Genomic DNA, 14,801 nt, shown 5'->3' with positions numbered 1-14,801 from the left:
GAATGAGAGTGAAGTTTGCTTCCACTTCTGACACTGCAGGAAAAAAAGGTGTCAGGTCTCAAAAATTTGGGGAGCACACACACAACAGCACTTATGGAAAGATTAAGGCTGTGGTTAAAAACCACTTGCTTGATAAGCATTAAGAGTTTTTTGCTGGCTGCCTAAGTCAACTGTAGGACAGATAATGAAGAAGCAGTTTTGCTGAGTGGCCATAGCTTGATTACACTATATACAGAGCACCGTCATTTGCGCTGTATCCCTTTACTAAACACACATTAGCAATAGAGAGCATCACAGCTTTTATTTGCCTACAATCTATTTCTAAAAAGCAGGTGACAAGTCAACTGAAGAAAAAGTTTCAGTTCCTTGCAGCTTCAAATAGCACGAACAGAAAGCACAGCTAGACAATGCCCCTGTTAAATTACAGGCAGTTGGATGTTTTGATCTGGCTATGTTTTAACACAGGATCTTGAGCCATTTACAGGTCCAATAAACGGCTCCTGTCAGGATACAGCAATTGCTGTAGCAACATTCACGGGGGGCAGGAAGAGAATCACTTACAAGTTTGGGTGTCAGCATTTGCAGAATCTCATGCTCACTAAACTGGAAACCTTGAAAAACACCTACACTTCTCAGGGTATCAAATGAAAACCACCTCCACTTTTTATTTTCTGCTACTGCTCTGCCGTTTTGACCTAGCGCACCACAAAGCACAGGAAACCCATTTGGGGTCATTGTTGGAAGTTCCAAGGAAGAAATCCCTTCATTGGATCTAATCCATTGGTTTTGGCATCCGTCTGTCTCGGTAGACAGTAGGAGAGTACGCCTTCGAGGGTGAAGTCAAATGGTTGGAGTTGTGGTTGCTGTGGTTGCAGAGACTGATAATGGAAGGGACATGTTTTGTTGCAGCTGGGGCAAATGAAGGCATCCGGTTTAGTTACTTACAGGTGCACCATGGGGTTTCTTTTGGCACTTCTCCAAGCAGTCATTCATCCTCTCGTAGACACACAATCTAATCCACAGATAGGGAAACTGTGGTTTTCCAGATTAAGAGTCTCACGCTGTACCGACTGCTCGTATGAGTCACAGCCAAGAATGCCAGTGGTCAGACATGACTGTAGCCCAACATCTGGAGGGCCCCAGGTTCCTCATCCCTGATTTAATCTGTTCTTTGAGGAAGATTAACCTTTTTTCCAGTTTACAGGAGGGATTAAGATGGGTCAGAAACATACCAACTGTAAAAGCAGTTATTAGTAAAGCAGCAGACTGACTTCAAGAGAGTGTAATTTCTTTCCATTAAGGGTGGAGAGGCTTCAGGCATGCTTTAGGTATAAGCAAGGCTGCCTACATTCCACACAAAAAAGATTTCAACATAACCTGACATCAGCTATCATTAAAGGAAAGAGGAAAAAACCAAGTTTCTAAACCTTCTAAACCTCTCCCAAATATTGTACTGAGGACACAAGATTAAGACAGAAAATCCCAAGCAGGGTCCTGTCGTGGTTCCTCAAACTTCCCCCATAACTAGTACAAATCCAATGGTTGTTAACTGTTTCCCTCCAGATATGCTTAACTACACTTGCATCATTCTTAAATTCTAGACTCATGTCAAAGGTTAACAAACTCAGAGCTGCCCCTCAACAGTATGGAGTGCATGAAACAAACGGGAAAATTACTCTAGAATGAACCAGTTTCAAAACCTCATTGTGGAAAGGTACATTTCATGGCAGCTATCAATCCTTTACCCAGAACTGCTCCAAAGAGAAAGTTAAGATCCAAACTAATTCATTAGCTGTGACATGATTTCAAAGGATCTTAGGACAGTGGCTAGAGCAGATCTTGTGTATCTCTATATAGTTTATTGGAGTGCCTTAAACAGTTTATAGATCCTAAAGCATGAGTTCACATCCTTCACTGAACTTACTGGAAAAGGAATGGGCTTGAAAATGGCCGACAGCAGCAGCTCACATCCAATTGGTTGTGTGGCAATTTTGTACCAGAGACATTCATGTGTGTGTGCATATGCATATTTTGAGGGCTAAGGCCCAGAAATACCATACTAATATCCGCAGTGGGGTCTTATCCCACCCTTCCTTAGCATTCTCAACCATCTTCGTTATAAGGTGGCAGAGCAGCATTTCAAGTAGTGATTAACTTGCCAAGCCTCACTGAAGAATCAATTTTTAGAAAATAATTTACCCAGACATGTCGCTAGGCTCACAGTTCAACACTCCTCCATGAACTTTAAAAACAAACATCCCACTTGTTAAAACTGACCCTGCCCCCTTATGAAAACGTAGCTCATTTCCACAATGGCATGACTTTGAAAGATTTAAGCTACATGTATAATTTAATTTCTCTGATGTAGAGGTCACATTTAAGTGCTTTTATAAGGAAGACACAGGATGAGAATCCAGCACAGAGAACAGAACGTTCAAGAAGTCTGAAAACATGCACAGCATGTCTATTTAGAAGTACCACTGAGTTAAATGGAGCATACTCTTCACATATTTCTGTATCCCAGGGGGTTGGGCTAGATGACCCTTGGGGTTTCCAAACTTTACAATTTTATGAGAGCATATAGGATTGCAGGGTTGTGCAAGTCCCAGTGTGGGCAATGGAGCAATTTTTAGAAGTTTAAGCCCCTCCACCTCACTTAAAAGACTAGTGGGATAAATGTGTAGGCCTTGTGGTGGAGCTTGGGGGAGAGAACTGGGTGGTATTCCTAAAAAAGGTGGTATAAAAGATTTATTAAGTTTGGAAGAAACCCTGCTCTCACTACTTTGCCAACACTTGACCTATATACATACTACAGGACAACTGAAATTTAGTGGAACCAAATCACTTTTATTGGGCATTTGAGTTACAACACAAAAAGAACAATAGATGGTTTTATACAGTTATGGACAATAGTATGGATAAACAAAAAACAAACAAACATGCACAGCTGAGTAAGAAGGTAAGAGTCCCTGCTGAAGCATTCACGGGAGGTTTAGTTTTCACTGTCACTTTCTCCCAGGGTGTGCTTGTCAAAGAGATACTCTGCCATTCCAGATTTTGGTGCCCCCATCTTGCGCAAGTTGGTCACATGGTCACCCAGTTCTTTGATGGATTTGACTTGCTCATCCAAGTAGTGGGTCTCAATGAAGTCGCATAACTGGAAAATAAAACGATGTATTAGGCACACCACACTATCGATCCTGCCAGCAAAGCAAAACAGCCTTCAAAACTATCATCAAGAAGTCAAGGTTTCCTGATGAAACCATGAGCAAAGTCAAACAGTCAAGGTACTGCCAGTACTTAAAGCCTGGTTTGACCTTAAAATGCAGCTCTGCCTTCAGATTCTCTTTGAACAGATGTAGCACACAAGTAGCGTGTAGGGTTTTTGTTTTTACCAACTCCCATTAAAGGAGAGCTGCTCAAGAATTAGAGCACGATCTACTACTTGATCCAGGCAGGGATGTACTCCATGCTAAAAATGAAAAATCTGTATCAATGAAGACCAAATTCTGTTGCATGTATAGACTATGCAGATTTTGCAATGTGTTCTGCAGTTTTTGCTAGCTACTAAAGAAGTAAGGACTCTAAAGCCCCACCCAGCCTCTAAAACAAAAGAAAAATATCTGAAAGCTTCTCACTTCTGCAATCTTAGTATGTAGTGCAAAAATACCTGGAAATGTGTGGGCAGGCATAAAGGCTAGAAATGGTCTCTTTAAATAAAAATAGCAAAAAATCTCATGGTGTCGAGTTCTCTACCCACACAAACACATTCTGTAGTCCCACAGCTTCTCTGAACACACAGTTCCACCTACCAGCGTGGAATTCCAATTCAGCCCAGTTCTTTTACTGTTTCAAATTTCATTTACCTCTTGCTTTTTTTCAATCGCAGCAAGTATTTGAGCATATCATTTACAAAGACAAACATGCTATTTCCGTTAATTTCCAACTTACATGGGGGTCATTTTTGTCAGTTGCCAGCTTGTGCAGTTCCAAAAGTGACTGGTTCACATTCTTTTCCAAGTGCAAAGCACACTCCATTGCTGTCAATCCACTCTCCCAGTCATCACGATCTGGTTTCTAATAGAAGCAAAGGAAACTACACTCAAAGCTGAACCACTGAATAACAAGGATTATTAGTACAGCATACACCTATCAGAATAACTGGCAAGTATTTACAGGACAAATTTAGGGCCCTTTATCTATGAATACGCTTTAGATTAAATACTTCATTACAGGGCATGTTCCAGCGCAAAATGTGTCTATTGCAATGTCCTCCAGCTCCTGAAACTAACTGGCTGCTTCTAACCCGGCTCCAGGCACTGCCAGATTCCATCTACCTCTCCTCTCATCCCTAATAGCAAGGAAAGAGCAACAAAAACGACAGCAGCTAGCTAAGACGCCGATAAAAACCCAAATGCTCTGAAAGAGCCAAATGCAGATTTAAACTGCTCTTGATTACACTTCAAGTTACTTGTGATCAGACTTTCCTCTCACTTCCCCTGCCCCGCGGTCAGTATTTTTTCCTTTGACACAAGCCACTTGCTTTATCACTGAATACTGAAGTTATATGGAACGCCACATATTTATCTGCAGATTAGAGCTGTTCCCTGTTTATTACATAATCACCAGAAGATTGGTTCATGTTGCAATTTCCATGGCAACTATTCTCAAGCTGCATTTTCACTGCAGAACGAAGGGCACGTTCCATTTTGCACATATCTTTCAGCCAAGCACTAGTAACTCAAGACACCTCAAGCCACTTTAAGCTTGAAGGAACTCTTTCCTGGTCAGCTTGGCCAGCAAGACCACCTGCAAGTTGCAAAGGACTGTAGGAAATCCTAGGTAGCTAACACTTCATAGTGTTCAGGCTAGGCCTGATGGGACCCACTTTTGGCCTGTGTGAACTGACCTTAACTTTCCTTTTTCATGCAGAGGTGGTAAAGCTGTATTTCAGAAAAGCTGGCCCTACAGTTAGAATTTATCAGAGAAGCCACCACAATAACCCCCCTATGGCTCCTTGTCACACAGTCTGAAAACCAATACTTCAAAGCAAGACGTGATCAGCAACTACACGTAGTGCTGCAGTTTATCTACTGCCGGACTGTACCACTTCAGATTGGTCATGGGGAGGGAATCCAGTTTTGAATTGCCCTCATAACTCCATGCATAATTAAAATGTGAATGTTGGTGAGGGTGTTCTAGTTTCAAATTACCCCCAAGTAGTTTTGTACAGGAAGCAAGGAATTTGTTTACACAAAGGGATATTTCCCCTCCCTCAACCCCACCCTGGTGTACAGGTATAATCTAGCAACGCTACATCCTATGAGGTCCGTTATTCATGAACTCTTCTTAAGCAGATTTCGCTTCTGTAACCTCTAGACTAGCTGTGGATTTTGCATCTAATGATACATTCAGTCTTTGGAAAGCACATTTTAGTTCCTTTCATAATTTTAATCTGGATCCCAGTCCAGGAAGCAACAGCACTGTATTTACCACACTTTTACAACTCACTTTGATGTCCTGCAAGAAGATGCGGCCGCCTCTCTGGTTCTGCAACTTCATAAGTTTCTCTGCATGCTCACGCTCCTCGTGGGACTGGTGAAGGAAGTACTTGGCAAAGTTCTTCAGGGCCACATCATCACGGTCAAAATAGTAGGACTGCAAATAAAGTTCAGATTCATTCATTAGAATCAGGGAACCATGTATTTCAACCATCAATGTCCATATCACTTGACATATGCAGGCAGGAACTTGCTGCTACTGGTTGGCAAATTTATTTTCCTACAGGGCAGTTCTTGAAACTACTGATCAACAAATCTATCAAACTTGGCCACATTAAAGGTTTCCATTATTACTTGTTTCTGGTATAGCAGCACTGGAGCTCCAGCCTCAGTCAAGCCACAACAAGCTAAAGTGACCTCGATGTGGAAAATCTAGTTGATTTTATTATTTAGTAGTAGTGGTGAAAACCTGGCCCTTAACAGCACAATGGTGCTTGCTGAACACTTAAAATGATCAACTTGTGGTCTAGGAGTAAGAAAATAACTATCAAAGTGACCATTATTGATAAGGTTAGTTATGAAACAAATCATGACACTCCGAAGCAGGATCAGAAACCTGTGGCTTCTTTGAGACCATGTTGTCTCAAGAATCCAGGCCCTTGTAGTCAGTTTTGAAAGTCTAAATCTAATCTGTCTAATACACTTGTAAAACATAGTCCAGGTGAATAAATTAGTTTTAACAGGTCTCTGGAAGCTCCAACAGCAACTTTATAGGTTCTAGCTTGCTCAATTGTGTAATTTGGTTGTTTAAAGCAGTACTATTCATTTGCTTACAAGCTAGTTATATGTTCCGTTCTACTTTCCAACTAACGCTGATAAAAGCTTTAGGGTTGAAGGAGTGATCCTAGTCCTTTAGCGGAGTTTGTAATATGGCAGCCTGCTTTAATTAATGCAAATTGAACTGTTAATGCATGTTGAAATAGGCAGGCCAATCTGTTATTTGCTTATTAGATGCTGCCAGACAAGTAATAAAGCTTGTTTTACTATACCAAGCAACGAGCAGTAGATTGCTCACACGTGGTCCACTTATCTAAGTTCTCAGCACATTACAGTACATTCTAGCACTCAAAACAGTGGGCACCAAGTGAAAGGCAAACATTTTCAAGCTAGGGTCAGAGAAATGGCTTGTAACTACACCTACACCCCAAACGACATAGTGTTTGAAGCTTCATTGAAGATTATTGGCGTTAACAAGCCCAAGCGTCCCACCCACCCTCCTCCTGGCAAGTTTAAGATAGCCATCTTGAAGTCCTACTGTTCTCCACGTTCACATAGGCTAGTACAAACATTACAGTGGAAGCCTGTTTATACCAAACGTATATGTGGAAGGACTGGTTAAAGATTAACTTTTAAAATGCAATCCCCTTTTCTTCAGAGGCAAGCATACAACCAACTGCTTATTTGTGAGTCCACCCCATGTTGCCTCCTAGCAGGGCTGTGTCAAAAGGTGCCCCCCAAAGCTGCTTTCTGCCCTCCTCGCCGGTCCCGGCAGCGCAGTGCCCAAATGTTTGCCAAACCCCAGCGGGCCGGGCCTGCCAACCCCAGCCAGCGGCGCAGAAGCTGCATTGACCTTTAAGCCGAGCACGGAGCATCACGGAAGGCCCCGCTGGGCGCGAGGCAGGGCGCGCCGCGATGTGCTTCTCGCTCCCGCCGCAGGTGCGCGCAGCAAAACTGCCGCTCAGCAGGAACGGAGAACCAAGAAAACCGCTACAGCGCAGCGGGAGCGGATCAAGCCTCCTGTCTTAGCACTGGGCTCCCAGCAGCGGCCAAACAAACAGCATAGAAATGCAAGCGTCAAGGATCTGTTTTTTATGGCGGTTCTTCGACTCCCGAGCCGATTCACGCTCGGAACGCGTTGCGCAAGAGGCTGGCTGCTCCAGGGGGAGGAAAAGAAAAAGGAACGGAGCGCCTTGCGGCTCCTCGGAAAATAACAAACCACCAGATTTATTACGACATGAGTAGCGAAGTAGCCCGCGGCTGAAAAAAAACCTGTTGGGCCTTTTAAGGCGTCACAAGACGTTGCCGTTTTATGCTCCAACGGGCAGAGGGCAAGCCTCTCTGCACCGTCTGCAGAAGGGCAGCGGAGCGGCTCGAAGGGCGCCGCGATCTCCTCGGGAAAGGAAACCGCTCGGTTGTTTACAGCGAGGAATCCCGAAGGGATCCGCCTGCAGGAGCACGCAGGCCTCGCTCGCCCTCCAAGGACAAGCCAATGCACGGCTAGTAAACAGAGACGGAGGCGGCGCCCCCGGGGAGGGGAGGGAGAACCAGCCGCCGCTGCTTCCCTTTCCTTCGCCCCCGCCTCCACCAAAGCACCATTCCCCGCTCCAGTTCAGGGCTCCCCCCCCCCCCCGCCGCCCGCCCGCCTGCCTGCCCAGGTCGGAGCTCACCATGCTGAGATACACGTAGGAGGCGTAGAGCTCCAGGTTGATCTGCCGGTTGATAGCGGCTTCGCAGTCCTGGTGGTAGTTCTGGCGCACCTGGGAGGGAGACGAAGCCATGGCAGCGCGGCTGTAGGTGGTGCAGCTGGGTCGGGCAGGCGGAGGCGCGGAGGTCGGGTGGGCCCGAGCAGGGGTGGGTTCCGTCCAATCACTGTTGAAGCAGGAACCTCCTCGGCCGGGTCTGTCGGAACGTTCTAAAGCCCTGCGCCTTACGTAGCTGCCGTATATACCCGGACCCCGAGGCTGCGTCACAATCCGAGGCGGGGAAAGCCACGCCCACCGCCGCGCGAGGAGGGGGGCGGAGGGAAGGCAGGAGAGCTGCGCTCCGATCTCGCGCCTGAGGAGTAAGCGTGACGCAGCAGTTTTTTCCGCGGCAAAGGGGGCAGGCGGCGGGAGCGAGGAGGAGGCTCCAGCTCCAGGGAGAAATCGCTGAGTCGTGGTGTTATTCGAAATTCAAATAAAAGTTGCATGCTGAAATATGGGAATGAAAGATCCGAAGGCAGTGGTACCCCATAGAGAAGGAAGCCAGTTAACGCATAACCCAAAACAGTGTGTACGTGAGAGCGCGCACATATACTTCTGGGAGTGTAACATCCATAGGAGCCAATTTCTAGGGGGCCCACCCCCCAATAAAAACTTTAAGGGGACCCTTTAGATAGTGTGCGTGCGCCGCATCATGTGATCGATTATGCAGGGCGGGGCTTACGTGTCCGCCCCGCCCCCAATATTTTATTCCAAGTTGGCATCCCCAGTAACCTCAAGAGACTGGAAAAATAGTGACACACAAACTTCATCTCTTCTGAGAGAAGAATCATCGTGATGTAGTGCAATGGTTCTAAAAGTGGCTTGCAAGCCAGTGTTGGCAGTGCAAAGATCATCTCCAGCCTTCTCTGGGTGGTGGGCATCTTACCAGCTTGAAAGCAGAGTACCCAAGCAACTAGCTGTTGAATCAGTGTGTTCGTTCAATGCAAGGGGAGGTTCAATGCAAGGTAGAGGGGCAACTGCCTTCTTGCAATTAAATTTTTATTTATTTATTTAAACTGTTTTTAATCCCACTCTTCAGAAGAAGAAGAGTGGGAGAAGGGGGAAAAGGAAACTCAAGACACCAGTTCTTAAAGTTACAGTTCTTTTAACAGGTCAATTATAACAGGCCTGGTAGCCTGAAGGAATAGCTATTGCTAGGTGACCCATGAAGGAGGAGAAGACTAGCCAAAGGTAGCTGGTCTCCTAGCAGAGCCGCTGAAATAGCCCTGTTGCCTTTTCTTTTTCACTACTGTAACCTGATGGAACAGGCAAGGCTAGGATGGTGTTCAGAGAGAGCCCAGAGACAACTGGTCTCTCAGAGCAGCTGATGGCCAGGTCGCAGCTTCTAGAGAGAGAAAACACTTATTCTTCTGTTTTAATGTGCAATCACAGTTCCTGTAAATGTAGCACCTTCTTTTACAGCAGTGCTTTTCAGGGGTTCCTCAATCAAAAAGAGAGTTGGAAAAAACTGCTTTATAGCACTGTATACATTGCACACATACTTCACTCCTTGACAGGAGAAAATATAGCTGTGTACATACACAGTGCTCATTGTACATAAAATAGGCGTCAAGCCAAAATCAATAAGGCTCTTCTGTGAGGTCTGGTGATATGTTCTGCCAAATGATTTTTTAACAAACAAACCTCCAAGTATACATTTTCTTGAATGTGCCAGGAAACACCTTTTCACAATGATGCACTATATAACTGTACTTCTTTTTTTATCATTGCGTCATCTTCAGCATCCTTCACATTTTCAGAATTTCAGAACACTGGCAGAATTGTGAAATTTAGTTCCCAAGTGAGAAAGTCCTGAATCAGCCCCAGTAACGTACTAGTGGGAAGGGAAGCTGCAGAATCAGGTATGTATTCAGAGATGATTCGGAGAGTAGAAAAACACTGTGCAGTGATTATAAAATAGATGCCCTTAGTGGCTGTGGATTCTCTTTAAACTCTTGTATTACCAGGGCGCATTGTCAAAGGCTTATTGTTTCAGCCCATAACTTGTAGACTGAAAGTCGGAAAGAAGCAGCAGACTTCAAACTGTTACGAATTTAAAAGGTTTATTCTTGTCAAAGAGAGTAACAGGATAACTAAAGGATTTCAATAGCAGCTTGGTCAGGGTGATGCGATTTGATATTCAAAAAAGGAAAGCAACTCGCAACATGCTGAGTACAAATGATGATGATGATTAAAATTTGTATACCACCATCTGAAGATCACAGGGCAGTTAAATATTGATTGTTTAGAAATGTCGTGGCATCTAACCTGTTTCAAGCTACAGCTCTTCCTTGGGGGCAATAATTAGCATGCACTTTCAACATGCAATACTATTATGTATATTTGGTTTATAGCTGCTGGTTTTATTTGTATGTTGATAAATTTTATATTTGTGTCTAGCACTTGATTCTAAATCAATTATTTTACATTGTAAACTGCTCAGAGGTTTTTGTTAATTAAGTAATATATAATATGGTCAAATAACATGTCCCAGGAGATTCCTCTGTCCTCAAAGATAGCCCATCAAAAGAAGAAGAGTTAGAACCAATAGGCAGCCAAGCTAAGAGAGCCAGGACAGGAGGGGAGATAGTGGAAGGAACTTTATTGGACAGTGTCGGCAGTGGGTTAAGAGACAAAACAACAACAACAATGGAGAGATTAGGTAAAGGAGGCAGAGACCTCAAAGAAAGGCAAATAAGAGACAAAACTCCTCATGGGCTTCCATTCACTGAGAAGCTCTATATGTATTTATCAGTTTGCACGAAGGGCTCCATCTCACATATGGGGAGGAGCGGCTACAGGCATGGCAAATGGGACAAGCTAGTCTGTGCAGCCGCATGGTCCTCTTGTGCCTTTTGAAACATGTGACATACAGCCTAGTCCCCCATGGGACCCCCTTCTACAACAGCTCTACTGGCAAGCTATTTTCAGGCTCAATTCAAAGTGCTGGTTATGACCTATAAAGCCCTACACGGCTTAAAAGGGTAAAGGTAAAGGGGCCCGTGACCATTAGGTCCAGTCGCAGACGACTCTGGGGTTGCGGCGCTCATCTCACTTTATTGGTCAAGGGAGCCAGCGTACAGCTTCCGGGTCATTTGGCCAGCATGACTAAGCCGCTTCTGACAAACCAGAGCAGCGCACGAAAACGCTGTTTACCTTCCCGCCAGAGCGGTACTTATTTATCTACTTGCACTTCGTGCTTTCGAACTGCTGGGTTGGCAGGAGCAGGGACCGAGCAACGGGAGCTCACCCCGTCATGGGGATTCGAACTGCCAACCTTCTGATTGGCAAGCACTAGGCTCTGTGGCTTAACCCACAGTGCCACCTATTTGAAAGCCTTATTCCCTCATACGAAGCTCCCTAACATTTGAGATCTTCAGGGAAGGCCCTTCTCTTGATCTTTCCACCCTCACAGGATAACTTGTGGACAGAGCCTTTTTGGTGGCTGCCCCCAGATTTTGGAACTCCCTCCCTAGAGAAGCTAGACTGGCTCTCTCTCCTTGTTGCCCTTCCGCAGGCAGTTGAAGAAGTTCTTGTTCCAACAGGCTTTGAGGAACTGATTGCTTTTAATGAAAGAGCTGGTGCTATGCTGTTTTTATTGTAATTATATGTTTGTTTTTAATGGATTTTATATATGTATATAGTTTTGTTTTTTCTGTCTTTTTAGCCATTATTATTTTTAATTGTAAGCCACTTTGAGTTGCATCAGGGGAAAAGGTGAGGTATAAATATAACAACAACAACAACAACAACAACTTTAAAGCCATGCCCCCTTGCTGTAGTATCTGCCATCCATACAATTCACTAGTACATCACTTTGTCTGCCCTCCTGACATTTGGGAGTTCTAGACATTTGGTACACTTGTAGGAGCTCTCCTTATATGCACCAAATGCACAGCTGGCAAGGGATGCAGTCCAGGCATCTGTCAGCAGCAGATGTCCCTGCTTACCCGGTGACACCCTGGTCTCCTGCTCAACATGTGGGAAGGGTGTTTGTAAGGATTCTTCTAGAAGGAGAGGCCAATGGATGGCAGGAAGGGATAAGTAAGCAAAGGAGCTTTGGATGCTAAGGGGCTGTGGTAAGAGATGCCAGAGTAATTGTTTGAATTAGCCACCCATACGTTTGTCTGCAGTTCTCACAGAATAGCTTTGATCAGCAGAGCACTTTATGGATCTGACCTTACAGTGTGTTTTGAGAAGAAGCTTTTAGGCAGAGTAACTTTTTTTTAGTTTCTTTAGCTGTTTGTTTTGAATCTGACATGTCACCCAGACAGGAAATGAGTGTAAAAGTTCCATTGGGTAACTATCCGGGCTATCACTTGTAGAAACCCAATTACGTCAGGCAAACTATGCAATGCCCTGTAAGGAACTTTGTGCAACAATGAGGAAAAACAAACTACAGAAATTTCACCTTGTGGTTAGTCTACAAAGTACTTAAGAGATTAGGAGAGCAAAACCTGGGTTTTGAAAATGCCTTTAAGAAAGCCAAATCACAGGAAAATGCTATGTCACGTTAAAGCCAATCAGAGTAGTAAATATTAAGAAAGCAGAGCTACACAATGCAGAATTAAAACCACAGTGGGAAGTGCCACAGAACCCCACTGGAAGATGAACCAAGTAGCGTTGGTCAATTACTCATCTCACATGACTCACAGGGGTGCTGGTAATAATTTGTACATTTTCTTGCACCAGTCCCTTTGGCATAGGTCAGAATTAGGAAAGGTAATGCCTGCCACTGCCCTGTACTGTGAATGAGAAGCTATTGCTGCAACTCCATAAACCCCAATACATAAGCTGCTGTATACAGTGGTCAAGGTACTGTACTGCTGAGAAATACTGGGCCACTTGTTGGAAGTGTCTGTAATGTCCAAAACCTGTATTGATTTGCCGAGCCATTTTTTTGTTCTCCAGGCCACAGATCCCGCTGGAAATGCTGACACTCTTATTTGCCAGAATGCAAGAGCCTTGCTGGGTCAGGCCAAAGGCCCATCTAGTCCAGAATGCTGTTCTCACACCAGCCAGCTTGAGCCACTCCCTCCTTTTGTTCTTCATCTACCAGTTCCCTTAGCCTCCTGGGCTGTCTGCAGGCAGGGAGATTGGAAAGCAGTCACCTTGGTGCTGATTTGCTGCCTCAAAAGTATTTCAACGTATGTAGGCACCACCTCACAAGGACCAGACCACCCTACACAACAGAGAGAACACTGTTGAGGGTTCAGTCCCAAGACGAGAAGCAGATGTCCCTCAGGCACTGAGCTGAGGTGTCAGAGGAAAAAATTCCAGAAGCTAAACACAAGAAGGCAAATGAGGGGGAAAGATATCTCTGTTGAAATGCAATTACGGAGACTTTCCACTCCCTATAACCACTTCAGCCCCCTTCCAGCTACTGTGCAAACACAACTGGTAAACAATGAGGCTGACTGGTAGGTCTGATGGCTGTGGAAGTCTAGCCCTGCCCTTCGCTGCAAGTAAGTGAGAGAGCGCTGCTTGTTTTTAAACAGGGGCCGAACTAGGCAGTGTCATTAAATACCATATGTCTCTGCCCTTCCCAGGTAATTTATTATGATTTTTAAATGTAAGCTGCAGCAGGGCTGGGGAATTGTCCAGAAGGCAGAAGTAGGGAGCTTTCCCCCTCCCTTGCTGAAGTCCTTTGAAGCTATTTGCATAGGGAGGAAACCCCCCCTCCTTTGGCGCCAGAACCAGGGGCATTTAACCTCAGGTCTAGTTAAATATCAGCAGTTCCAAAAGACAAGCAGAGACAATAAAAACAGCCGGGAGTCCTCCTCCTACTCAGTCGTTTCCTAATCCCCATCCATGTCCCTTCTCCTGCCCCCAATCCCTCATGTGTGCTGTCAGTCCCTATTTTGTCCTACAACCATGCCCAAAAGCTGAGCTCACAGTGGCCATTCCACATTCTGCTCATTCAGGAGTCCACACTTATGCTCTTCATATGATGAGGGGAAAGCCAGCATGTTGCAACTTGGGCATGTGGGATTTTTTTTTTAAAAAAGTTACACAAATGGGATTGAAACAGCTGTAGAATATGCAAGGGGGGGACCAGCATCAGTTGAGCAGAAAAAGCCCCCACTTATCAGGAGAAAAGAGAAATATGCTTCTTGTAAACAAAATCTGCCCTTTTTCCCTTATGGGGTATCCAAGAGCCCGCAGAGAGTCCTTACATGGGTTCCCTATTGGTAGGAGAAAATAACTGAGGCCAACCAGAGAATATTGAGAAACAAAGCAGCTAGTAAGCCTGATCTTTATCTGTTGCAACAGGGTGCTCCCCTCACAGCAGGAAAGGGGGAGGACCCAGAACCAAAGTGTGCCTGCCCTTATATAGACATTTTAAATTCCCTGCCCTGGAGCTCAAGACCACCTCACCATGCATCATACATAAATCACAGAAGGGGTGTAACCCAAGACCACCCCCCACAAACATCATACCTACATCACAGAAAAGGTGGTCTACAACAGAAATTTGAATGTTGTTGTTTTTCCTGTCTGTCAGGTTATCTGATAATGCCTTACCTGATTGCCTTTCCTGGTAGTCTGCCCATTCCTTGAGTTGGTGATTTCCCAATTCCTGAGACAATGGGAAGGCTCCCTGACCCCCTCCCTCCTTGCAGTTTGGGAGTCAAAATGGTTTCAGGTCAGTCTTCCTGTGCTGATCTATGTACGTGCTTGGCTGGTACATTTATGAAAATTTATTATATATATAAGACCTTAAATTTTATTATTACACACTCTTCACAAGGCAGAGTCTAGATAGCTTCGTCACACC

The 14,801-nt window shown here is 44.8% G+C and overlaps 1 protein-coding gene and 1 long non-coding RNA gene across 2 annotated transcripts; one reads left to right on the top strand and one right to left on the bottom strand.

The window, feature by feature from the left end:
• Window positions 1-2,826: 2,826 nt before the first annotated feature.
• FTH1 (ferritin heavy chain 1) lies at window positions 2,827-8,256 on the bottom strand. Its single transcript, XM_083743162.1, has 4 exons — window positions 7,949-8,256; window positions 5,512-5,658; window positions 3,952-4,077; window positions 2,827-3,157 (listed from the first exon to the last, which is right to left on the bottom strand). The coding sequence occupies exons 1-4, from the start codon at window positions 8,057-8,059 to the stop codon at window positions 2,993-2,995; spliced, it is 549 nt and encodes a 182-aa protein (XP_083599288.1). The 5' UTR covers window positions 8,060-8,256; the 3' UTR covers window positions 2,827-2,992.
• Window positions 8,257-9,141: 885 nt separating this feature from the next.
• Window positions 9,142-13,563, top strand: LOC310846527. The gene is made up of 2 exons (XR_014565385.1): window positions 9,142-9,885; window positions 12,935-13,563. It is a non-coding gene; the product is annotated as an uncharacterized lncRNA (long non-coding RNA).
• Window positions 13,564-14,801: the final 1,238 nt, after the last annotated feature.

Source organism: Podarcis gaigeae (genome assembly GCF_964106915.1).
Source record: "Podarcis gaigeae genome assembly, chromosome: 1".
Taxonomy (NCBI): Eukaryota; Metazoa; Chordata; class Lepidosauria; order Squamata; family Lacertidae; genus Podarcis; species Podarcis gaigeae.
The sequence above is the reverse complement of the archived record's forward strand: the minus strand, read 5'-3'. Positions and strand labels throughout refer to the sequence as shown.